This window comes from Mastigoproctus giganteus, chromosome 5 (assembly GCF_048544385.1).
Source record: "Mastigoproctus giganteus isolate SK-2022 chromosome 5, ASM4854438v1, whole genome shotgun sequence".
NCBI classification, from domain to species: Eukaryota; Metazoa; Arthropoda; class Arachnida; order Uropygi; family Thelyphonidae; genus Mastigoproctus; species Mastigoproctus giganteus.
Window position 1 is genome coordinate 234,210,462 of NC_143579.1, and position 26,418 is coordinate 234,236,879.

The 26,418-nt window shown below is 38.2% G+C and overlaps 1 protein-coding gene across 1 annotated transcript in view; it reads left to right on the forward strand.

Moving 5' to 3' along the window:
• LOC150086288 (SRSF protein kinase 3-like) overlaps window positions 1–26,418 on the forward strand; it is a 406,569-nt gene that overhangs the window by 338,110 nt on the left and 42,041 nt on the right. The window contains exon 14 of the mRNA XM_090374450.1: window positions 6,410–6,572. Coding sequence (XP_090230576.1) covers window positions 6,410–6,572 — 163 coding nt within the window. The remainder of the gene's footprint in view (window positions 1–6,409; window positions 6,573–26,418) is intronic.

Sequence of the window (26,418 nt, forward strand, 5' to 3'; positions counted from 1 at the left end):
CGAGTGGGTAAAGTACCTGCCTGGCAACCCAAAGGTCGCGGGTTCGATTCCCGCCTCGGGCTTGGATCAAAGTACTGCAAAAACCTTGGGGAGGTGCAATATGGCCACAGAAGCCGATGCGCCAACAACTACCAAATCAAGCCTACCGCAGGAGAACAGGACAGTTCCTAACTCCAGCTCTGATGGAACGGGGGTGCAAAAGATCAGAGGCACTGCAGCTTTGGTACACGAATGGTAAGCATCGACAGATACTCTTCACAGATGAAAAGGTTTTTACTATTGAGGAGTGTTATAACTGTCAAAATGACAAGGTGTATGCCCCCCATAGCTCTGCAGAGCCATGTTAGGCCATTAAAAGGGTTGAAAGTGGTCTTAATTCAGCATCAGTGATGGTTTGGTGGGGAGTCTCCTATGAAGGTGTAACATGGATGCATTTTTGTGTTCGGGGGGTGAAAACCAGTGCAAAGGTGTACCCGAATGATATGGAGCCGCACGTCAGACCCCTCAATCAGACTCTCTTCAATGGTCAGCACTGAATCTTCCAGCAGGCCGACCGGGCTAGCCGAGTGGGTAAAGTACCTGCCCGGCAACCCAAAGGTCGTGGGTTCGATTCCCGCCTCGGGCTTGGATCAAAGTACTGCAAAAACCTTGGGAGGTGCAATATGGCCACAGAAGCCGATGCGCCAACAACTACCAAAAAAAAAAAAAAAAAAAAAAAAAAAGAATCTTCCAGCAGGACTCAGTGCCTGCCCACAAGGCAAAGATCACCCAAACATGGCTGACTGAAAATATACTGGGTTCGTCAATCATAACAAATGGCGTCCTGCCAGCCCAGATCTTAATCCACTTGATTTCCGTTTGTAGGCTGTTTTGGAAGGGATGGTCTGTGGTAAAAGGCATGCCACATTGGAGAGCCTGAAGAGATCACTGGAGCATGCTGTAGCCAGTTTCCCGTTGGATGATGTTGTGCGTACTTCTATTCATGAATGGTTGGAACGTTTGAGGTCTTGTGTAAAAAAACAAGGGAGGGGCATTTTGGATGCATGCTGTATTGCTTTATTTGTTTGGTGTTCAAAAATAAACCCAGAGTTTTTAGTTCCTGTGTCTTTTTATTTTGTGATTATGTGCAGTAACACATGTGACAGTATTTATGGCAGTACTGTGTGTGTGCGTGCGTGTGTGTGTAAAGTATCACATATATAAAATAATAAGAGAAGTTTACCTCAGTGTAATATGTAGAACACTTCTGTATGATACTCTCCAGCAATTAAAATGAAAAAATCGAAAATCTTATATTACAGTAAAAAATAATTAAAAATCAATTTAACAAAAAAATATTGCAAAACAATTTTCCTTCCTGAAGCTGACAATGCTTTTGGACCGTATGTCGTGATCACGGGAACAAAAATTACCGAATAGGGGTTAGCATGAAACTTAAATAGGGATTATTTGTCTTCGCGCATGCACGTAAAAGCCCATGAATTGGATATTAGAAATGGCTGGTGAACATTAACAGAATTCTCATGTAATTTAATTTCGACAGTTTCTACAATTAATAGTCTGGTATAATTATGTTGGACACTAAGTATTTTGGCCTTGTTAAATAAAAAAAAGTATGTTTTTTGTTAACTAATTCTGATGCTGCTGAACGAGAAGCATGCACTGAGGGCACATGTTGAATAACACGAAAATTTAGCAGAAAATTCATAGAACCTTGGTACGACGAGTTGCAATCACTGCAAGAAATGTTGTATACCAGGTCATTTATTTGTGTTGCGAACGAGGAAAAGACAGCGATTTTTCAGTATTGGCCTGGCCACAATTTTAAATTCAGTATCTTTAAAGAATCTGTTAAGCTGTTTGTGCCACTGTTAAACTTGTGGGACAGAAATAAAGTATTTTTTAATATTACGATTGTTGGTTGATGTAGTATTTTGTATCCTATCCCTAGCTTGCACCCTAATTTGGTTTATTGTAGCAAGGGGATAACTCCTGTTTAAGAATCTGCTGCTTAATATTTGTATTTCTGAACCCAAAGCAGATTCAGTAGAATATTTATAGGCATTTAGAAATTGATTAAAGATAATAGATCTCTTGTAGGAGAACGGGTGACAGCTGTTATAATGTAGAAGCATGCCGGTGTTTGTAGGTTTATGATAGATGTTAAATTGGATTTTATTCAGGTCCCGATTAAGATTGAAATTTAGAAAATTTAGTGATTTGTATCCGTACCCTCCCTTTCGAATGTAAATTTGAGTCTAGGGTGAATATTATTAAACGAATGTAAAATGTCTTGGATAGTACTGCTATCAGTAATAACTAGAACATCGTATAAATACCTCCCATAGTATGTGATACGGGGTAGAAAAGGTGTCAAACGTATACGCTCAATCGTTGAGAGATATGCCTCCGATATTAAGCCATTCAAGCTCAATCCCATCGGCAAACCAAAAATTTGTTTGTATACTTTGTCTCGAAAGGTGATAGTTCCTGTGATCACGACATACGGTCGAAAAGCGTTGTCAGCTTTAGGAAGGAAAATTGTTTTGCAATTTTTTCGTTAAATTTCTTTTAATTAATTTATTAAATTTTTAATTGTGTTCAATCGATTTTTGATTTTTAATTATTTTTTATTGTAATATGAGATTTTAATTTTAATTGCTGGAGAGTATCATGCGGAAGTGTTCCACATATTATGTTGAGGTAAACTTCTCTTATTATTTGACATATATTGATATCAAGGTAGAACGTATTGAGCATTACAGCTCTGGTTCATACTAGTAAAGTATTACAGAAAGAAAAAAAAAAAGTAGTGAAAGTAAATGCCCAGCATACTTGCCAGTATGTCAGTACATTTGAAAATTTGAGGCTAGCTGGAGTTGTGAATAATGAATTCACTAACAAAATGACTTCACTTATCAATAAGCAAGATTGGAGAAGGTTGAGATTCAAGGAAAGAAATTGAAAAAATTCATTGATTTATGGAGTCACATTTATTAATAATAAATGAATTTGGCAGAATGGGATGAAGAAAGTTTGATCCAAAGAAGTCAAAAGGAAAAGATTCTACGTTAGAGTCTCTGGCATGAATGTCAGCGTGCACTTATGTGCTAATTACCTTTAAAACATAGATAGACCAGTTCCACTAGTTTGACTGCTTGATTCATCGATCTAGAATCTGGGAAGGATAGGAACAAAACCTGCTTCATTGTACATTTTTTAAAAACTGTTCATTTGAGCTGGGATTAAATGATACTAAAAAACAACTGCTCCACATTTGATTTCTATCAGCTGACATTGTTAAGTGAAAGCAAGTCTGGCTCTATTTTTTTCCCTTGTGATTTTTTTTTCCCTTGTTATCATTCTCGTTTTTATCTTTTTTCTCTTCATTATACAGGGTGTCTAGAAAAACCTTCATTATTTTAAAAAATTTTCATAACTTTTGATCTGATATGAAATAATAGATGTAGTTTTCATCATTACAAAGAATAACTCAGTTTGTCATAGATTACTGGTTTTAAGGCACATCACAGTAGGCCATAAAACAAAATGGTTACTGTGCAAAAGGAAGTGCAATGTGTTGTATCACTTTTTGCCACAATTTCTTCAATTCAAGTTCAATGTAATTATCATTGGATGTTTAGAAAGTATCCATCAAGTATTATAACATTTTATGTGAAAGAAAACTGGAAGTCACCTGCATGATAAAGCTAGTGGCAACCTCAAACATCTGTTGAAGTTCAGGATAATATTCACAATACATTCCATTTGAGCCCAAGAAAGTCATTTCATAGTGCTTTGTGAGAACTTCAAATACTGAAATAAAAAGTATGTGATATCATTCATAAAAGATTTCTGTATTTGCCTATAAAGTTTGAGTGGTATAGCAGTTATTACCAACATATAGGCCAGTACTTAAATCATTTGCCATTACAATGCTGCTGTTAAAGAAGACAACAGTTTCCTACAAAAAAGTGTGCTTTTCTGATGAAACAACTTTTTGTGTTTTGGGACAGGAACAATGTTTGCAAATGGAGTCTGAGAATCCATCAGATACAGTGTGAGGGAAAAAATGTGTGAAGATTATTTTGAAGATTATTATTATAATAGCCATATGGTGCAAGGAAGCCCAAGGCTTTTGCTGCACCAGCCAAAAAAAAAAAAAAAAAAAAAATTTAATTACCCCCAGGGAGAGAGAGAGAACTTGAAGGGAATCTCCAAGAAAGAGAAGAATGATGATATTCACCTCAGGACCCTGGGTGTGGCAAGTCCATACTCACCAGATGTGAACCCCTGAAGTTAATGAATGTGTTGTGTGGGGCTTTGTTATTGATTCATTCTTTTTGATCATTATTGGTCCATATATTTTTTCCTCTGAAAAAGTCAGTTAATTAATAATCTCTCTCTTGACCTTTTAGAAAATTTTTTGCTTTCACAACTGGAGGGATTGTTATTGTTTTGTGGTTTTTTATTTTATTTTTTTCCCTATTTCTTTTTTCCATAGATTGCAAATGAGGTCTGAGAATCCAGCTGCAGTGCGAGCAAAAAATGCATGATATTTTTACTCATTGGTAATTCTGCTATATGTAACATTCTTGATGCTGTTTTTTTTTTTTTTTTTTCCCAAATTGCTGGATTTGTCATGGTGGACAGATTGAATGGCCACCTCTGCCACCTGTGGGGTTATGTTAAAGATAAGACATTCACAACAACAGCACCTGAAATACTAAGCAACGAGAGTAGTATATCAATAAACTTGAACACACATTCATGTTTATTGGCATACATGAAAACTTTTTGAGTTAATATTTGTAATTGGGAAAACAGTCAATGTAAATATGCATCTATTCAAAAGTTGTGGACTTTTCCAATAATAAAATTTTTTTCACTCATTGTGTATTTTATTTGATATAAAATATATATATATATATATATATATATATATATATATATATACAGTAAACCCCCGCTATTCGCGGTATCTGTATTCGCGGTTTCGCGTATTCGCGATCGCCGATTTAATATAAAATGAAACCTAAAAAAAATGTGAATTTTAAAGCGCCATGAATATTTTCCGCCATAAAAAAACATGAGCGTGGCTAAAATTATCTTTGCCGGTCAAAACAGCGCTCAGTGGGTGGGGGGAGATTGTTGACAAAATCGCGAGCGTGGATGTTTCTCGCTAATCCTTGTTCGGTATGTGTTATGCGCTTGCCATGCAAGGTTTCGTCGTTTGCTTTTAATTTATATGCTTATAAATTGATCTTATTATCATTTTTTTTTACCTTTGCGTTTATTTTTTTTCCCTTGATGCGCAATATTTTTTCAGTAAAAGGTAAACTGCAGCCATTATCAATTTATAAATTGATATGCTTACAAAAATGACAAATCTACCGTTTTGCAGTGTAAAACGACCTTTTCGAGTTTTTTAACGGAAGGAAAGTGACTTTATTGTGGACAAGTTCTTTCTAACCCCTACAAAAATATGGCTACGAATAACAAGAGAAATGTGAAAATAGCAAAGAAGGTGATGACATTAGCGAATAAAATTGAGTTATTAGATAAAATTTCTAATGGTGAAAGTGTCTCTCTTCAGTGGCAAAACATTATAAAATCAATGAATCAACGGCACGATCAATCCAAAAATCGGAAGAAAAAATCCGCCGTAGTGTCCGTGAAAAGGCGCTAATTGCTTCGAAAATTTGCTCTGTAACTCGTGATGTTAAATTAGAAAAAAAAAAATGGAAAAAGCTTTAAATCTGTGGATAGAAGACCGAACTCAAAATAAAATTCTGTTAAGTTCACTCATCATTCGTGAAAAGGCAAAACTCCTTTATCAACACTTTAGCGAAACTGGTGATAGCACTGGGAGGATAAGTTTTTTTGCTAGCAAAGGCGCTGGTTTGAAATTTCTAATAAATATTACATTTAATATTAAATTGTTTCTTATTTTCATTTCGATGCCATATGCTTGCATTTCACTATGTACTGTCTATGTACATAGTCATGTTATGAAGGTACATATAATACATATAGACAAAATTTTAGACTAGTTTTTCTTATATATTTCATACTTTGGAACGGAACCCCTTTATTACTATGGGAGCAATAACTCAGTATTCGCGACATTTCTCAGGAACGTAACCCCTGCGAATAGCGGGGGTTTACTGTATATGCATAAGTGCATCCAAGCAGTACTGTCTGCTAATTCCTTAATTATTCAGATAATTGGTTTTCCACTGTGTGCACTATGACCTGCTAAATACAAAGGCACTAAAAAAAAATACTTTCAATGCAGTTTAACTCTTGCATTTTTTTTTTTTTTTTTTTCCAAAGTTGATGTTCATGTTATTAAAATAAATGTTACTTTCATATAATCCTTAGTATTAATTTAAACTCTCTTTTCAAGGCATTTGAATTAGCTACTGGTGATTATTTATTTGAACCTCATTCTGGAGAAGACTATTCCCGAGATGAGGATCACTTGGCTCATATAATTGAATTATTAGGAGAAATACCAAAACATATTGCTTTCTCTGGAAAGTATTCGCGGGATTTTTTCAATAAACGAGGTATGTTTAGTTTTTAATGCTTAATGTTTATATGCTTTAAATTATACAGTAATGCAGATGGTTTGATAAATACCTATTCCTGCTTACAGAGTTCAGCTGTAATAGTAAGATTAAATTAATCCCAGTCTTGTATTGAATCCTGTTTGCTGTTAAAGAATCACATTACTTCTTCAAAATGGCTATTCAGATGATAATTTCACAGACAAAACATATAGAATGTTTTGTCTGTGAAACTGGAAATTAATTAGTGGGGAAAATATGCAAAATTTTGCAATTGTGATTCACAGTTTCAACTTTTTTTTTGCATTCAACCATGCGTGCGTGTGAGAGATATGAATGCCCTGCATTCAAGTCTCTCATGCCATCTGATCCATCTCCTAGAAAGAATGAAGTGTGTAATCAGTCTTCAGCATTGCTTGAAAATATTGGCATTCCATATTGTATGAATTGGAAATTTAGAGTATCATCAACCTTGGCGATGGTATACTTCTGCTTCAGTGTCAAATATTCCTAGTTGATTGGAAATGTGCAAACATCTGATGCATAAGCTTGCTTTCTTGCATCGTATGCCTCAACTCATGCTGATGCTAATCTCTTATGTTCATTTAGATAGTTCATAAGCTGAAATGAGTAACTAAACCTACAAGTTTGATGTATGTGTTACAAAAAATTGTAGAGTCCACAGTTGCAATAGGGGATCATCTGGACAGAAGAGAATCAAGATGACTTTGTTAAGTAGTGATCATATTTGACCGATCTAATTAACTGCCATGCTGTTGTCACAAAATAACTGGATGGAAAGAATAATTTTGATATCATTTACTAAGACTTTAGCAAACCTTTTTATATAGTTCCACATGAATAATATTTATATAAATTGGAACAGTATGGCATTGTTGGAAAGTTATTACTATGAATAAAGGGATTGTTGAGTGGTAAATAGTGATTATAAATAGCCACTGCTTCATAGACCAGGAGGCAATCAAGTTACCGAAAATCATAATGCCAACAGCTAAAATGCAAAATGGGTCAAAACACACTGATAGCTGAAAACACTAAAATGTTCAAAATGTCAACATGTTAAGGCAGTTGATTGAGACACCAGTTAGTCAGTCACAGAAAATTCTGACAGTCTGCAACTGTCTTTTAGTTTTTATCACTTATTGATAAATCCATTGAATGTATGCCCAAGGACCAAAGGTTAAAATGAGAAAGTTGCACAAAAAAATTATCTTCCACCTGAGCCCAAGCTCATGATGATATGGCACTGGATAAATCCCTTTCAAGAGTCCAAAGATCCTCCCCCACCAATCTTCTGCTGAAAGGGCACACTATGGCTAGGAGCCATGATGAAGACCTAGATGTATATTGAACTAAATATTATCTTTATTATGTGTATATATGTTATTACATAAGAATTATGACAGAGCACACTTGTGAATGATCTTATATGTCCAGTTTATTTCTGTGCATGACAACTATAATTGCCTCTTCAAGGCTGGACTTAGCACATCGTGGCCTTAGTTGCCTTTGGACTATAAAAACCAAAATCAAATCAAAAACCTCTTCAAGGCATTAAGTAGTTTGCTTAAAATCCCTAAGAGACTGCATGTTGCACTACTGGAGGGTAGTGTATACAGCACATCTGCACAATGGTTGGTAATGTTCTTGTTTGGACTCTAGCACAACCACCAGGTCAGAGAAGTTTACGATAGATCATGAATATAATCTTTAACCATATTTAGCAGTCATAAGGGCTTAAACCGCAGTCCACTCAAAGAGCATGTGCTGCTGCACTCTCAATCCTGACTGCTTGACTATGTCAGAAAAAAAATTTGGATGATCAGAAATCAATTATTAGCTTAAGGTCAGGGTTTGGCAACCTGAAGCTCGCGAACTGCATGCAGCTCTTTGAGCATGTAACTGCAACTCCCTAACTTTTAGCCCACATGAAGTAAAGTTTGAAATGGAGTTAGAGGATTTCAAAATTAAGGACATGTGGAGTGTAAGACTAAAATGCCTTAAAATTGAATTGAGGATTTTTAATTCTACATAAATGGATGCTGATAGGCAAGTTGAAAAAGCAAGACCAAATTGTGTTTGATGTGTGGTGTAGCTTACCGGACACGTATATAAATTTGAAAACATTTGCATTTGGACTTCTCAGTTTTTGGTTCGACCTATTTCTACGGGCAAATATTTTCAAACATGAACTATGTTAAAAATAAATCAAGAAACTGTCTGAACAATGCGAGTCTCTCAGCATGCTTAAAGATGAAAATTACGGCATACTTCCCTAATGTTGAGTGACTCACTCAAGAAGTTCAGCAGCAAAAGTCACATTAATTAGAAATATTATTAATAAATAATATTTCAAAATATATATTTTTTTAATAAAATACCTTCCTGCTCTATTCCATTTTGTAAAAAACTTCCTCCCCCCTCCCCCAGCTTGAGTTGAAGTGCAGTTCTTCGGATTCTCTTCTTTTTTTTTTTTTTTATTAGATCAACAATTTTGAATGAAGAATTCAAAAAATTTGCTGACTCCTGGCTTAAGTCAATCTCAGATGTCTCTTTGTTATTCCAGCTCTTTCATAATCATAAAAGGTCTAAAAATTGTTGAACTACCTGATTTGAGATGAATCTCTCTGTGAAATTGGAGTCGGTGGTTATATTGCCGCTGAAAGAGAATTGGGAATCTGTCCATGGGATTCCACAATGACAATTTTATGGGTATGGAAGTAACTGTAATAAACATTGATGATAAGTTTTCCAGTTATTGTCCTGTGTTCTCATATACTAGTAGATTGTCTTGGGTTTTTCAAGGACAGTTTTAAGAACTTTTAGAAATGATATTACATAACTGCTTAATTCTTTTTAGGTTCAGGCTCAATTTTAAGGATTTTAAAATCCTCCCCATAAATAAAAAAATTGTAAATATTGATTGATTTCACTAAAGCTATGATAGAAAATATTTTGGTTCCCATATAATAATTGGTTGCTAATACATCCAAATTTTCATCATGAAAAAGCTTTATCACAGTGTGATAATTTGTGAAATTCATCAGAAAAACTTCCTGTCAGAATTTTGTTTGAATTAACAAGAAGTACATTTTACCAGACACCAATTCAATCATTTGATACTATAACCGTTATAAGTTGTCAGAATGTTGATCGCCTTGATCAAAAAATTCCATTATGAACCTGTTAGGTATTTTGGTTTAGTCAGTATTCTGAACTGTGACCGTTTTGATGTTAAATATGTTGATTGTACAAGTTAGTGCAAATGCATCATATTAGTATACAGCTAAACTCTGAATTAGCAAATTTTTGCAAAGGTAGCATTATTTGTTATATCTCATGTTGTGAATACCTTCACAACGAGTTGCCATAATATTTGCACTACTTCGAATAAGTAATGCTTCACCAAAGGAGAAGACTGTTGTTACTTATTCTTAGTGGATACCACCACCCAGATGGAACCATTTCAGGGCTATTTTCACTAACTTGTACGTAGTCTAATTCTCTTGCAGCCTGAGGCATAAGCCCTTACTGCATCTTAGTTATGTTGATTGTGTGATTTGGACTAAACCCTCATGGACCAGTGTCAACGATTCAGTGCTGGACCTTACTGTTTTTAATATTTGTTAATGGATTGCTTTTAGCATTTCAATTGTAATGTCTAATTTTAAATTGTTGTTCAAGTAGCATGGCATACAGTAAATTGAAATAGTGAATAGTTAAAATCTAATTAATATAATTTAAAATCCTTATAGCATAGATCAATACTAAGGTCTTAGGTGTGTGATCTATGCTATAAGATTTTAAATTATATTAGTTAAGTTGACAGTATAATAAAGACAACAGTTCATTCACTGAAGAAATGGTACAGGAAGTATACTACAAAACTTCTAGGAATTATCTGTATTCCTTTAAGAAATTAAAGGTAGATTACCCTCTGTGGAGGTTAAAGGTTTTCATTATTTACAATGTCTAAGTTTACTGGAAACAGTGATCACTGTATCCAGATTCAGAAAGATTTAGATAAATTATTTGGATGGGCTGAAAAATGGTACTTTAGGTATAATATTGGTAAGTGATTTGGGTGACAATAATCATAGGAAAGTGTGCCACTTGGACAACAGACTCAAGTTGATAGCAAAAAAGGACATAGGAGTATTTATGAAGTCAGTTATAAATTGGAACAATTTATTACTGATTTACAATGTAATTCAGTTATGAACTGAGACTTCATATTTTTTTAATCCTGCTGCTCACTAGCTTAACATAGTTTTTCTCCGTCTTTTTCATAAAAAAACATTAATTTTTTGTGGCTTCACTGTTAGATTTGGAGCTCTTTAAAGCAATTTTGAAAATTGTAGTTAACTGTGAAGAAAGGATACTTGGGTAGTTCATGAAGCTTAGTCAATGATATACAATAAATTTGCCAGTAGAGACAGAGGTGATCGTATATAAAATATATTATTGCAATATATCTTAAGGGTCTTGATTAAGTAATGGGTAGCATGGGAAAGATTACATTGTGCATGTTATACACTGCATTCATTAGAAAGAATATTTTGAAAAGCAGCTAAGGAAAGTACACAAAGCTTGCTAAGATCATCTTATCTACCCTGCAGCACATACTTTCAGAGAGTATGAAATTGTGAAATAAAAGTCAGTAAAATATTTTTTAGGCATGTTAATTATGCCCATGATTATCTCACAATACACAGACTCACCATCTGCCTGGATTTATTCAGCTCTGAGAACTACCTTGTCACTTTCAAGCAACTTAATAAGCAATCCCCCCATCCTGAACACGTAATTCACCGTAGTAGAAATTTTCATACCCTGTCTTGGGATGGCACCATGTTTCAGTTATTTCTCCAATATCTGCATTAGTTGATCTGTGGAGAAACTCAAGTTCCCTCATTTTATTTACACCACTCCTATGCAGACATGAAGCAAAAATCAACAGTTGACACATACTGTCTACTAACACCACTGATACACCATAATTTGACAATTTCATTCCTCACATAACATTAGCATTACTGAATTCGTAATATCTGTACCTCCTCCTGACCTGTAAAGGCTGACTATATGAAAGGGCCAAAAAAAAAAGCATAGTGATGCATTCCCTCTCCTGACTAACTAATATATTAGCCTTATGAGAAGTAACCTCTATGTCACATGCACACAAGCACGCATGCAACACACATGAAGAAAACTTCACCAGTGCGTGTGAAGAATAGCTAAATGAAAATAACTTACAGTAAACTGTCGAAATAATGGAACATTGGAGCTAACGGTACATTGAGATCGGATATTTACATACAGTGCAGATGTCTTGCAGTGCCGAAAAAAGAAAACGGCAAGTCTCATGATTACTGAATTTGCTTACATTTGCCATTTTGAAGGTGAATTCTGTACTGATATCACAGCTTATACCACTGTTTTACATTTATTTTAAATTAAAAACCCCTCACTATGGCTCCTAAAGTTAACAAACATCATACAGAGAAGAAAAGAACAACATTACAGCTTTTAGTGACAAACTTAATGTAATCCAAACTATTACATTAGAGTCACCCAGAAAGTTAATTCATATACTCATATGTATTGTGTCTGTAAATTGCATGTAAAGGTAGTGTTCTCTGGTTGATTTGCTTGTTTTGCTGGAAGAAAAACCCCAGTTTCTTGGGGGGAAACCTTGCTATCTATGCCTGAAACTGACTAATTCAGCCACGGAGTGAAAAAAAACCCGTTGATCTGTGGAGTTCCGTAAAAGTTCCTTGCATCATAAACAGAATTCAAACCCAGGCCTTTTCCCCTCAGTGTGGGGAGGACAGTGACAACACCACTGTGCTACCCATGCAGACTATACATCCAACATAATAGCAGGGTTTTCCCTGCACAAAGCCTCAAAAATACCATGTTGTGCTAGGTTTGCCGCATTTCTCTAACCATGTTAGAGCGAAACTGTGTCATATAAGTACTGTATAAGTATTGAGCGAGGATAGCCACAATTTATCAATCGTGTTATAGAAGTACCATGTTATACGGGTTACCTATATTTAATAATGTCAGTCTTTCTCTGCATCCATTTTTATTGTTGACACCAACTAATTCAGCCATGGAGAAAAAAAAGCCCATAAAAGTTCCTTGTTTTCATCAGCAGATTCGAACCCGGACCTTTTTTACCTGGTGTGAGGAGGATGGTGACGATACCACTGTGCTACCCACATAGACTAAGCTTGATATAATAAAGAAAATAGAATGGGGCATAAGTAGGAGTGTATTAATGGTAGAATATAACATTGTATCATCAACATGTTTATGTTTATAATGTGTTGTTAATAAAAATTGAATTCTTAATCTCTCTATTTCTTATTTAGCTTCATTATTTCTGCATTAAATATATTAAAAATAAAACTTTCTAGATAACGGAAAAATCGAAATAATAGCACCTTGAAACTCCGAAGGTCCTGAAACTCAAAGATCCTGACCAAGCAAATTGTTTTGCAAACTGAAATCGAAGTTGTCGCTGTGCATTTGATAACCCAGATTGCTTTAACACTAGTATCAGTCTATCTCCCACCAAGTCGTACCTTCTCTTACCAAGATCTTGAAAACCTGCTAATGCAGTTACCTTCCCCAGTCTGTCTTTTAGATGATTTCAATGGCCACAACCCCTTATGGAGATCGACAAAATTAGATATACATGGCCGCCTAGTTGAAACCTTTCTTGATAAGCAAAACCTTAATGTTCTTAATACTGGTGCACCCACTCACATACAACCACATACTCACATGGGGGGAGACAAAGACCAATAGATTGACAGTAGCCACTGGCAGAGGTGAAAGAGATTCTTGCACTGCTTCTATTAGAATGAGCAGAAGCCTGAAAAACAAGATGCATGGTATTTCAGAGACTGCTGGGAGCCATTGCGGTACAAGTAAACACATGGGTTGTGTTAGGGTAGCTAAGAATAGAAACAGGTGCAGGTATACTTGTGTGTACACCAATGCTAGGAGTTTAGTAAATAAATTTGATGAATTTGAGGTATTGCTCAAAACATCAAAGGCAGATATTGTTGGGATATCAGAGACGTGGTGTCACACAGATATAAGGGATGCACAACTGCAATTTGGGGAGTACAACATCTACAGAAAAGATAGACAGGATACGAAGGGGGGAGGGGTTATGCTATTAGTTAAGAAACACATAAAAACCAAGGAAGTGAAGCCAGTCGACATCGCTGGACGGTGCAGTGTTGAGTCAGTTTAGTGTGACATAAGCATTGGGAGATCAAAATTGAGAGTAGGAGTGTGCTATAGGCCTAATGACTCTGATGAGTATAATAAGGAACTGTACAGGGAAATAGAGTGGGCCAGTAAATCAGAGAGTCTTATAATGGGAGATTTTAATTTCCCAGATATTGACTGGAATTTGGGGGCTGGTTACTCACGCACTAGCAGCGCTTTTGTGGATTTATTGGATGATTGTTTTCTACATCAGCATGTTCGGGAGGCAACTAGAGGGAGTAATACTCTTGATTTGATTATCAGCAGTGATTCTTCATGCATTAAGAATCTGCAGATAAATGAACCACTAGGAGGCAGTGATCACAGTGTGCTGAAGTGGGATTTACTCAAAGAGGTAACTACCATTAGGGGTAAAGGTAAGGGTTATTGCTTCCGTAAAGGCGACTACGATGGACTGAGACAGTATTTAAATTCTATACAGTGGGACCAACTGATGATGTTACCAACAGCAAATTCAAAATGGGAAGCATTCAAAGAACTTATCTTGGAAGCTACTAGGCTTTACATACCAACTAAGAAATATTGTTCAAGGTTTAGGCCAAAATGGATGTCAGATGAACTAATGAGGCATATGGCAGAGAAGAAAAATGCATGGGATACTTACAAATTAACACATGACACAGAAGCCTATGATAGATACAAGTTGATATGCAACCAAGTTACAAAGGAGGTTAGGCAGGCGAAGGCAGATTACGAGAAATCCTTGGCAAGGGATGCAAAGAAAAACAGCAAAGAGTTCTTTACTTATGTAAACTCTAGAAGGAAGGGGATGAATCAGATTGGTCCACTTGATATTGATGGGTCAACTGTTGATGATCCTGCTCAGGTAGCTAACAAACTAAATGAATATTTTGCATCGACATTCACACATGAGGAGTTATTTAGCGAGGGGAAAGCCAGAGGTGTATTCAACTCTAGCAGTAAGCTACAGAATCTTGAAATAACTGGGAGTAAAGTGGAGGAGAAACTGTTGAAGATAAACACAAGAAAGGCACCCGGGGTGGATGGGATCTATCCAGTTATATTAAAGGAGGCAGCAAAGGAAGTAAGCAAACCCTTAGCCATAATTATGAGAGCTTCCTTGGACTCAGGGGAGGTACCCATAGACTGGAAATGTGCAAATGTGACCCCAATTCACAAAGGAGGATCAAAGGCTGACACAAGTAATTATAGACCTGTGAGCTTAATTTCTGTTCCAGGAAAATTAATGGAGGCACTGGTTAAAGAAGCACTGCAGGATCATTTAGACAAGACTTCAGTTATAGCTCAGACACAGCATGGTTTTGTTAAGGGGAAGTCTTGCCTGACCAACTTGATTGGATACTATGATGCAGTCACAAAAGAACTGGATGCAGGGAATAACTTTGATATTATATACTTGGATCTTAGAAAGGCTTTTGATACTGTTGCACATGGAAGACTGCTACACAAATTTGAGCAGTGTGACATTGGAGGCAAATTGCTGCTATGTATAAAGGGGTGGTTGAGGGGGAGAAGACAGAGAGTGGTAATCAATGGACTAATGTTATTAGTGGAGTCCCTCAGGGCTCAGTGTTGGGTCCATTATTGTTTTCTGTATTTATAAATGATATTGATGATGGTATATCAAGCTTAATGTCCAAGTTTGCAGACGATACAAAGGTTGGCAGGGTTGTCAAGGACACTACTGACACTATGCTGCTGCAACAAGATCTGGAAAGGTTGAGCAGATGGGCTGAGAGGTGGCAAATGAAGTTTAACATTGACAAATGTAAAGTACTACACATGGGAAACAGCAACCCCAGAGCAACGTATCAACTCTGTGGTACTACACTGACAGTGGTAGAGAATGAAAGGGACTTGGGGGTGCTTGTGCAGGCAGATATGAAATTCTCTGAGTAGTGCAGATGGGCTGCAAGAGTAGCTCATGGAGTATTGTCAATGATATACAGGAATTTTTCCAGCAGGGATAAGGAGGTGATTATTCCATTGTATAAGGCAATGGTCAGGCCACACCTAGAGTACTGTATACAGGTCTGGAGGCCTCATTTCAAGAAGGATGTAGAGCTGCTGGAACGAGTACAGAGAAGGGCAACAAGATTAGTAAATGGACCAAAGGGGTGCTCTTACGAAGAAAGGCTTAAGTTTTGCAAATTACAGTGTCTGGAGACTAGGCACCAGCGAGGTGATCTGATAGAGGTGTATAAAGCCTTGAATGGTTTAAGCATGCTCAATGCTGATGGGATTCTTCCTCTAGCTCAGAAAAATCACCTGAGAGGGCATAAATTCAAATTGAGGAAAGACAGATGTAGGATAGACGTGCGGAGATTTGCCTTTAGCCAGCGGGTGGTTGGTTGGTGGAACAGACTTCCATCCCTTGTGGTGGAGGTTGATAGCCTAAATAAGTTTAAGGCTCAGCTGGACAGGTATTTTGAACGAACAGAGGGGTGAAGTGGAAGTGGGTTTTTTTTTTTTTTTTTTTTTGGCTGATGCTGCATAAGCTTGCTTTCTTGCATCAAATGCCTCTACTAATGCTAATGCTAACCACCAACTGGACAAACCTCTGCAATCGATCTATCAGTATGCAGCCCGATTTTGTTTCCAATCATAGAATGGTCTGTTATAGACGATCCCATGGGCAGTGACCATTTTCCAATTATTTGTCATCTGCTCACTGCACAACCACCATTAGCCAAACCCTGCAGGAAATGGAAGTTCTTTCAAGCCAATTGGGCCAAATTTCAATCAGGTTGTCAGGTTGTCACCCTGGATGAGCAATACATACAAACATGATAGATGAAGCCACAGATTATATCACTTCACACCTACTATCTGCAACTAAATGTTCAATTCCATTGTCGAATCCCCAGTCCCGGTGTTACCTTAACTATTGGTGGAATGTAGACTGCACAAAAGCTAAGAAGTAAAAAAATAAAGTGTGGAATTTATTTCGTAGAACCCCAACCACTAATCTTATCAATTACAAGAAACTACAGGCAAAAGCACGTCGCATTCAAAGAGAAGCAAAGAAGAATTCTTGGATTCGGTTTGCATCTACCATAAACAGAAACACTAACTCCAGGTTAATATGGAAGAAAATCAGGCAGATTTCCAACCATCCCGTCACCAATTCTTTCATGGAATGGGCAGGAACTCTCTGCTCCTGAGGACATAGCAAAAGCTTTCGGCAAAACCTTTGCCCAAGTTTCAGCAGCATCAACTTATTCTCCGGATTTTCAGAAAATAAAGACCAAGACTGAATAACGAGCAATCAACTTTCAAACCTCAGTTTTCCTTCCGTATAACCAGCCTCTTCGGTATCATGAACTTCTACATGCCATTAAAACAACACGCAACAGTGCCGCTGGGCCAGATGGAATATCTTATATCATGTTACAAAACCTTGGTGAGAAAAATTTACAAATACTGCTGATGTACTATAACCGAATATTTAAGGAAAACATTTATCCCAAATATTATCATGCCACAGTTCTTGCCTTTTTAAAACTTGGAAAAGACCCTACCATTCCATACAATTACCGACCAATTTCCCTCTCCAGTTGCCTCGGTAAATTACTTGAAAAAATTATCCATAATCAACTTGTTTGGATCATCAAAACACAACACCTAATGAGTAATAAACAGCATGGCTTTCGTAAGAACTGGTTCTCCTTAGATCTCATGATCAAGGGCGAGTCTGCAATTCGCAATGCCTTCGTAAAGAATGAACATCTTGTTATGGTTTCCATAGACATAGAGAAGGCATTTGACACTACCTGGCGCCATGGCATTCTCAGTGACCTCCATGCTAAGTTCCTGATGAATATCCTGATATTTGTGAGGAACTTTCTCCAGAATCGTTCATTCCAAGTTCGATACCACAACTCGCTATCTATTATATTTTTACAGGAAGGAGAAGTGCCACAAAGTTCTGTACTGAGAGCAACCCTCTCTGTCCTTAAAATTTATTCCATCACAAAAGAACTTCCAAATACAGTTCAGACCTATCTTTATGCAGATAACTCTCCATCTCTTGCCACTCTCAGAATATGAGATCCATTGAACGGTAATTGCAGATATCCTTGAATAAAGTCCAAAGGTGGACAGGACTCGATGGCTATCACTATCTCAGCAGAAAACTGTTGCAATCCACTTTTGTAATCAACGAAAAATGCATAAAGATCCTGAACTTCAGATGTCAAATTTTACCATTCCAGTGACTAACAATATCAGATTCTTGGGATTAATCCTTGACAGAAAATTAAATTTCTTTGAGCACATTAAATCTGTGCGTACTTCCTGCCTCAAAAAACTGAACATACTCAGAGCCTTATCTGCCTTGTCTTGGGGAGCAGACCGTATATCTTTGCTACTCTTATATAGAGTCAGTCGACATTGCTGAACAGTGCAGTGTTGAGTCAGTTTGGTGTGACATAAGCATTGGGAGATCAAAATTGAGAGTAGGAGTGTATTATAGACCTAATGACTCTGATGAGTATAATAAGGAACTGTACAGGGAAATACAGTGGGCCAGTAAATCAGAGAGTCTTATAATGTGGGAATTTTAATTTCCCAGATATTCACTGGAATTTGTGGGTTGGTCACTCACACACTAGCAAGGCTTTTGTGGATTTATTGGATGATTATTTTCTACATCAGCATGTTCGGGAGGCAACTAGAGGGAGTAATACTCTTGATCTGATTATCAGCAGTGATTCTTCATGCATTAAGAATCTGCAGATAAAGGAACCACTAGGTGGCAGTGATCACAGTGTGCTGAAGTGGGATTTACTCAGAGGTAACTACCATCAGGGGTAAAGGGAAGGGGTATTGCTTTCGTAAAGGTGACTACGATGGACTGAGACAGTATTTAAATTCTATACAGTGGGACCAACTGATGATGTTACCAACAGCAAATTCAAAATGGGAAGCATTCAAAGAACTTATCTTGGAAGCTACTAGGCTTTACATACCAACTAAGAAATATTGTTCAAGGTTTAGGCCTAAATGGATGTCAGATGAACTAATGAGACGTGTGGCAGAGAAGAAAAATGCATGGGATACATATAAATTAATGGTTGACGTGGAAGCCTATGATAGATATAAGCCGGTCTGTAACCAGGTTACAAAGGAGGTTAGGCAGGCGAAGGCAGATTATGAGAAATCTTTCGCAAAGGATGCAAAGAAAAACAGCAAAGAGTTCTTTACGTATGTAAACTCTAGAAGGAAGGGGATGAATCAGATTGGTCCACTTGATATTGATGGTTCAACTGTTGATGATCCTGCTCAGGTCGCTAACAAACTGAATGAATATTTTGCATCTACATTCACCCATGAGGTGTTATTCAGGGAGAGGAATGCCAGAGGTGAGTTAAACTCTGGCAGTGAGCTAGATGATTTTGTAATAACTGAGAGTAAAGTGGAGGAGAAATTGTTGAAGATAAACATAAAAAACGCACCCGAGGTGGATGGGATCTATCCAGTTATATTAAAGGAGGCAGCAAAGGAAGTAAGCAAACCCTTAGCCATAATTATGAGAGCTTCTTTGGACTTAGGGGAGGTACCCATACTAGAGATGTGCAAATGTGACCCCAATTCACGAAGGAGTATCTTCTTTTCCAGGAAAATTAATGGAGGCCCTCATTAAAGAAGCACTGCAGGATCATCTAGACAAGACTTCAGTAATAGCTCGGACATAGCATGGTTTTGTTAAGGGAAAGTCTTGCCTGACCAATTTGATTGGATACTATGATGTGGTCACAAAAGAACTGGATGCAGGGAATAACTTTGATATCATATATTTGGATCTTAGAAAGGCTTTTGATTCTGTTTCACATGGAAGACTGCTGAACAAATTGGGGCAGTGTGGCATTGGAGGCAAATTGCTGCTATGGATAAAGGGATGGTTGAGTGGGAGAAGACAGAGTGTGGTAATCAATGGACATTGCTCATCATGGACTAATGTTATTAGTAGAGTCCCTCAGGGTTCAGTGTTGGGTCCATTGTTCTTTTCTGTATTTATAAATGATATTGATGATGGTATATCAAGATTAATGTCCAAGTTTGCAGATGATACGAATATTGGCAGGGTTGTTAAGGACACTAATGACAGTACGCTGCTGCAGCAGGATCTAGGAAAGTTGAGCAGATGGGCTGAGAGGTGGCAAATGAACATTGACAAATGTAAAGTACTACATATGGGAAGCAGTAACCCCAGAGTGATGTATCAACTCTGTGGTACTGCACTGACAGTGGTAGAGAACAAAAAGGACCTGGTGGTAATTGTGCAGGCAGATATGAAGTTTCTGAGCAGTGCAGACGGTCTGCAAGAGTAGCTCATGGTGTCTTGTCAATGATATACAGGAATTTTTCTAGTAGGGATCAGGAGGTGATTATCCCCTTGAATAAGGCAATGGTCAGGCCACGCCTTGAGTACTGTGTACAGGTCTGGAGGCCATATTTTAAGATGCATGTAGAGCTGTTGGAATGAGTACAGAGAAAGGCAACACGATTAGTGAATGGGACAAATGGTTGCTCTTACAAAGAAAGGGTTAAGTTTTGCAAATTATAGTGTCTGGAGACTAGGTACCTGCGAGGTGATCTGATTGAGGTATATAAAGCCTTGAATGGTTTGATCATGCTGAATGCCGATGGGATTCTTCCTCTTGCTCAGAATAATCACCTAAGAGGGCATAAATTCAAACTGAGGAAAGACAGTTGTAGGATAAATGGGCAGAAGTTTGCCTTTAGCCACTGGGTAGTTGGTTGGTGGGACAGACTTCCATCCCTTGTTGTGGAAGTTGATAGCCTAAATAAATTTAAGGCTGAGCTGGACAGGTATTTGAAACAAACAGAGGGGTGAAATGGAAGTTTTTTTTTTTTTTTTTTGCTGATGCTGCATAAGCTTGCTTTCTTTCATCATATGCCTCTACTAATGCTAATTGATCAGATCCCGTTTGGATTATGGTGCTGCAATTGCAGATTGCCCTTGGTGCTCTCAGGACATCTCCTACACATAGTTTATATATTGAAGCTCATGAGCCCCCTCTTTGCCTCAGCAGAAAAACACTACTTCTTAAGTATGCAGCCAATATACAAAGTTGCTGTCAGCATCCTATTGAGCCATACCACTTTAATAAAATATATTAAATATAAAAATGGGGGGGATAAAATAAACTACCTGTGTATCCTGCTACCTTTTGAATTTACCTAAGATGGCAACTTCAATTGCCCATGGAAATAACTTGGTATTTGTTGAAGCATATGATGCAAGAAAGCAAGCTTATAGAGCATCAGCCAAAAAAAAAAAAAAAAAAAAAACTTTCTCATTTCACCCCATCCGGTCACTCCCAATGTTTGTCTAGCTCAGCCTTAAATTTATTTTAAGCTATCAATTTCCACAACAACAGATCAAAGTCTGTTCCAGCAATCAACTACCCGCTGGTTCACTTCCACACATCTAATGTACAACTGTCTTTCCTCAATTTCAATCTATGCCCCATCAGGTTCTTAATCTTAACAAGTGGTAGTATCCCATCAGCATTGAGCCTGCTCAAACCATTCAGACCTTGTACACCTAAATGAGATCACTTCGCAGGTGCCTAGTCTCCAGATGCTGCAACTTATGGAATTTAAGCCTCTCTCTTTAAGAACCTATACCTTTGTCCCTCTCACCAATCTTGTTGCCCTTCTCTGTACTCTGCAACTCTACATCCTTCCTAAAATGAGGCCTCCAGACCTGTACTCAATACTCAAGGTGTGGCCTGACCATTGCCTTATACAAAGGTATAGCTAAAAAAATTCCTATATATCATTGACAAAACTCCATGACATGCTCTGGCCACCCATCTGCACTGCTCAGAGAACTTCACATCCGACTGCACAATTACCCCCAGGTCTTTTTCATTCTCCACCTCCCTGAGTGTAGTACCACACATTTGGTACATTTCTCTTGGGTTACTGCTACCCATGTGCAGTACTTTGCATTTGTCAATATTAAACTTCAGTTGCCACTTCTCAGCCCATCTACCTTACTTTTCTAGATCCTGTTACAGTAGCATACTGTCTTTACTGCCATTAACAACCCTGCCAGCCTTTGTATCATCTACAAACTTGGACATTAAGCCTGATATATCTTCATCAATATCATTAATAAATACACAAAACAACAATAGGCCCAGCACCGAACCCTGGGAGATCCACTAATAACATTAGTCCACGTAGAGCAGTATCCATTTATTATCACTCTCTGCCATCTCCTACTCAACCATTCCTTTTATCCATTGCAGCAACTTGCACTTAATGCCACACCGCTCCAATTTGTACAACAATCTTCCATGTGCAACAGTATCAAAAGCTTTCCTGAAATCCAAGTATACAGGGTGTCTCAAAAATATTGGTACAAACGTTTAGAAGATGTAGGTAACATTTAAAAGAATGTGAATCGCATAGGAAACCATAACCGGAAACGTCATCGTAAGTCGGTAGACGGCGCTGTTCATCCATTCGCAAGAGGGAAAATTTCTGGTTTATTCATTCAAACAGTAGTCGCCGCACGAAGAGCATACGTTGATATACAAACTGTGAGCTGGCAGACATGCACCTAGTGTATGGATTAGCAGAGGGCAATGAACAAGCCACTTCACGAATTTATGGAAAACGCTTCCCAGACAGAAATGTATCGGACAACCGTTTGTTTGCGCGTGTGCATCAAAATTTGTGTGATTATGGGTCATTTAGAGGTAACGGGAGTAGTGCGGGCAGACCACATTCAACTCGAACTCCCGCCATGGAAGAAAGTGTGTTGAATGAAGTCCAGAATAATCCTACTACCAGTACACGTGCCATTGCCTCTGCCTTGGGAGTGTCTCATTGCAGTGTACAGCAAGGCGGAGATGGGAGAAATCCCAGGTGCCGTCTGACACGAACATGCAGTGTACAGCGTGTCTGGCACGATGATTCCTTACACCCCTTTCATCTCCAAAGGGTTCAGTTACTACTCCCCCAAAACCATCCTGCATGTGTGGCTTTTGCGCCGTGGTTTCTCCAAGAAAGTGTTCAGGCCTTGAATTTTCCAGCCTATGTTTTTTTTCACGGATGAGGCTTATTTCGCTCGGGAAGGCTTATTCAATCAGCACAATGCTCATGTGTGGGCTCACGACAACCCAAATGGTGTGTGCCCCCATGTGGCACAACATCGCTTCGCAATAAATGTGTGGGCAGGTATGGTCGGTGACTGCTTAGTCGGCCCATACCTGTTACAATCCCGCATGAACTCCGCTAAATATTGGATCTTTCTTGAACAAGTTCTACCAGGGTTACTTGACGATGTTTAAGCAAATGTGAGACGCAACATTTGGTGTCAACATGACGGGGCGCCTGCCCATTATGGAAGGTGTGTTCGTGACCATTTGAACAGGCGTTTTTCGCGTCAATGGCTTGGCCGTGGTGGACTCGTTGCCTGGCCCCCACGCTCACCTGATTTATCAAGCCTTGATTTCTTTCTGTGGGGGCCCTCAAATCTATCGTGTATGAATCGCCTGTGGAGATGGAAATAAATCTCATGGTGAGACTCGTCTGCACTGCTGCTACTGTCAAAGAAACTCCAGGTGTGTTCGACCGTGTCCGCCAATGCATGCTGCGTCAGTGTCATGCATGCATCGCGTCTCATGGTGGAACCTTCGAGCATCTGTTGTAACATCATGAAATGCATCCATCTCGTACTCCATTGTTAATATTATGTCAAATAAATGTTTGCCACTAATTACTGTCTTGTGTCATTTCTGCTTCTTGTGCCTCTGCTAATACTTTTCCGTGACGTTTCCGGTTATGGGTTCCTATGTGATTCACATTCCTTTGGATGTTACCTACCTCCCCTAAACGTTTGTACCAATATTTTTGAGACACCCTGTATAATTTCAAAATTATTTTGTGCATCCAGTTCCTTTGTGACCACATCGTAGTATCCAATCAAATTGGTCAGACAAGACTTCCCCCATGCTGTGGCTCAACTATTACTGCAGTCTTGTGTAGGTGATCCCCCACATCACTTTTTTAACCAGTGACTCCATTATTTTCACCGGAACAGAAGTTAAACTAACAGGTGTATAATTAGTTGTGCCACCCTTTGAATCCCCTTTGTGAATTAGGGATACATTTGCACATCTCTAGTCCATGGGGACAACACCTGAATCCAAGGATGCTCTCATAATTATGGCTAAGGATTTGCTTACTTCCCTTGCTACCTCCTTCAGTATAACTGGATAGATTCCATCTACCCCAGGTGCCTTATTATTTTTTATTATTATTATTATTATTAGCCATATGGTACAAGGAAGCCTGAGGCTTATACTGCACAAGCCAAAAAAAAAAAATTCTGAATTGTCCTGAGACAGAGAGAGAGAGAGAACAAGAGTACAAGGGAATCACCAAGAAAGAGAAGAATGATGATATCCAGCGCAAGACCCTGGGTGTGCCAAGCCCATACTCACCAGATGTGAGCCCCTGGGATATGTTATATGTTTAACTTCAACAAATTCTTCTCTACTTTTCTCTCAGTTATTACAGAATTATTATTATTTTTATTTTTTTTTTTTAAGAGAACCCCAAACACAAGAGGTATTATAACCTGTAGTACTTAGTACCGTGCTTGGGTTGGAGGTTGAGAAGACGAAAGAAGATATTTGTTGATATTGGACTTGAACTTCTGTAGATTGTAATTTTCAGGAAATACGTATGAAGGAAGGTTGTTCCAGAAAATGGCAGTTGAATGAATAAATGAGGAAGATGAAAAGTTGGTTCTGTGGGTTTGAAGTTGGACAGTAAATGGATGTTGGCGGCACGTGTTCGGACTGTTTTGAAAGAGAGAGCGGGAATTATAGAAGCCAATTCAGAAGAACAGTGCCCATGGAAGTATCTGTAGAAGAGGCATGCAGCAGAAACAGTGCGTCTATGAGAAAGCGAGTGGAGAGACTCTGTTAGAGATGAATCATTAATTAACCTAACTGCCCTCTTCTGAATGGAATCAAGAAGCCTGAGAGAGGTTTTGGGGGCACCACCCCAGATGTGGGAACAATATTCCATGGCAGGGCGGATTTGCGATTTATACAGAGTGAGCAGCTGTTTGGGAGAAAAGTAACGCCGAGAGCGAAAGAGAAAACCAAGTTTTTTAGATGCAGAGGAAGCAATATTTGTAATGTGCTTGTGCCAAGAGAGATTAGAAGTCAGGGTAATCCCCAAAAGAGATATATCATTTTGCCTAGAAATCGGAGTGTCACTAAAGATAAGCATAGGAGCAGAAGAATCCTTTTTGCGAGATATAAGACAAGATTGAGTTTTAGAAGGGTTGAAATCAACTAAGTTGTCTTTGCCCCACTGGAGAATTACCTGAAGATCGGCATTTAAGGAATTGGCAGCAGATTTTCGAGAACTTGAAGCTGATTGAGCTGGACAAGGTTTCTCAAAATGGAAAGTTGAATGCAATGTGCTATCATCGGCAAAACTATGGATAGGATTTCCAGTCAATGGAAGAAGGTCATTGATATACAAGAGGAAAAGAGTGGGGGAAAGAACTGAACCTTGGGGGACACCGGCATTAGTGGAGAAGTTAGAAGACAGAGAGCCATCTACCATCACCCTCAGTGAGCGATCAGAGAGAAAACTGGATAACCAATTACTAAAAACAGTTGGCAAACCATAAGATGGAAGCTTGTTTAGAAGACCTTTATGCCAAACACGATCAAAAGCCTTTGAGATGTCAAGAGCAATTACTTTCACCGAACCTTTCCATTGAATTAGTCCATAAATGGGTAATATAAGCCAGAATATCACCAGTGGATTGACACTGACGGAATCTATACTGGCGATCGTTGATCAGATGGAAGGTTTCTAGGTGGTTTAAGAGTTGGCGGTTAATTGATTTCTCCATTACTTTAGAAAGAGTAGAAGTAATTGAAATGGAACGATAATTGGATGGGAGGGATTTGTCACCCTTTTTAGGAACTGGCTGGATATGAGCAAATTTCCAAGCAGAAGGAAAAACACCTTTGGAATAAGAAAGTTGAAAAAGGCGGCAAAGAATAGGAGTAAGTTAAGGAGCACAGGTTTTGAGAACAAGTGGAGAAATACCATCAGAACCTGGAGCTTTCTTAGCATCAAGATTCGTCAAAATCCTTCTGACATCCTTTTGACGGAAGACCACAGGAGGCATTGAATGGAGCGTGTTAGGAATGGTGGGAGGTGTTTTACCAAGATCATTAATACATGAGCTCGAAGAAAAATGGGATGCTAGCAGGTCAGCTTTATCCTTGGCTGAAGTGACAACAGAACCATCTGGTTTGGACAGAGGTGGGAGCAGAGATGGGCAAAAGTTGCGGCCAATAGCTTTGGCAAGAGACCAGAATGCTCGGCTACCATTAGGGCAAGAAGCAAGTTTTCTACTCTTAGCCTGTTCAAACTCTAGTTTGGACTGATTAATAACTGCTTTACAATTGTTGCGAGCTTTGGTGTAGGCAGAAAATGAAACTGAAGAATTAGA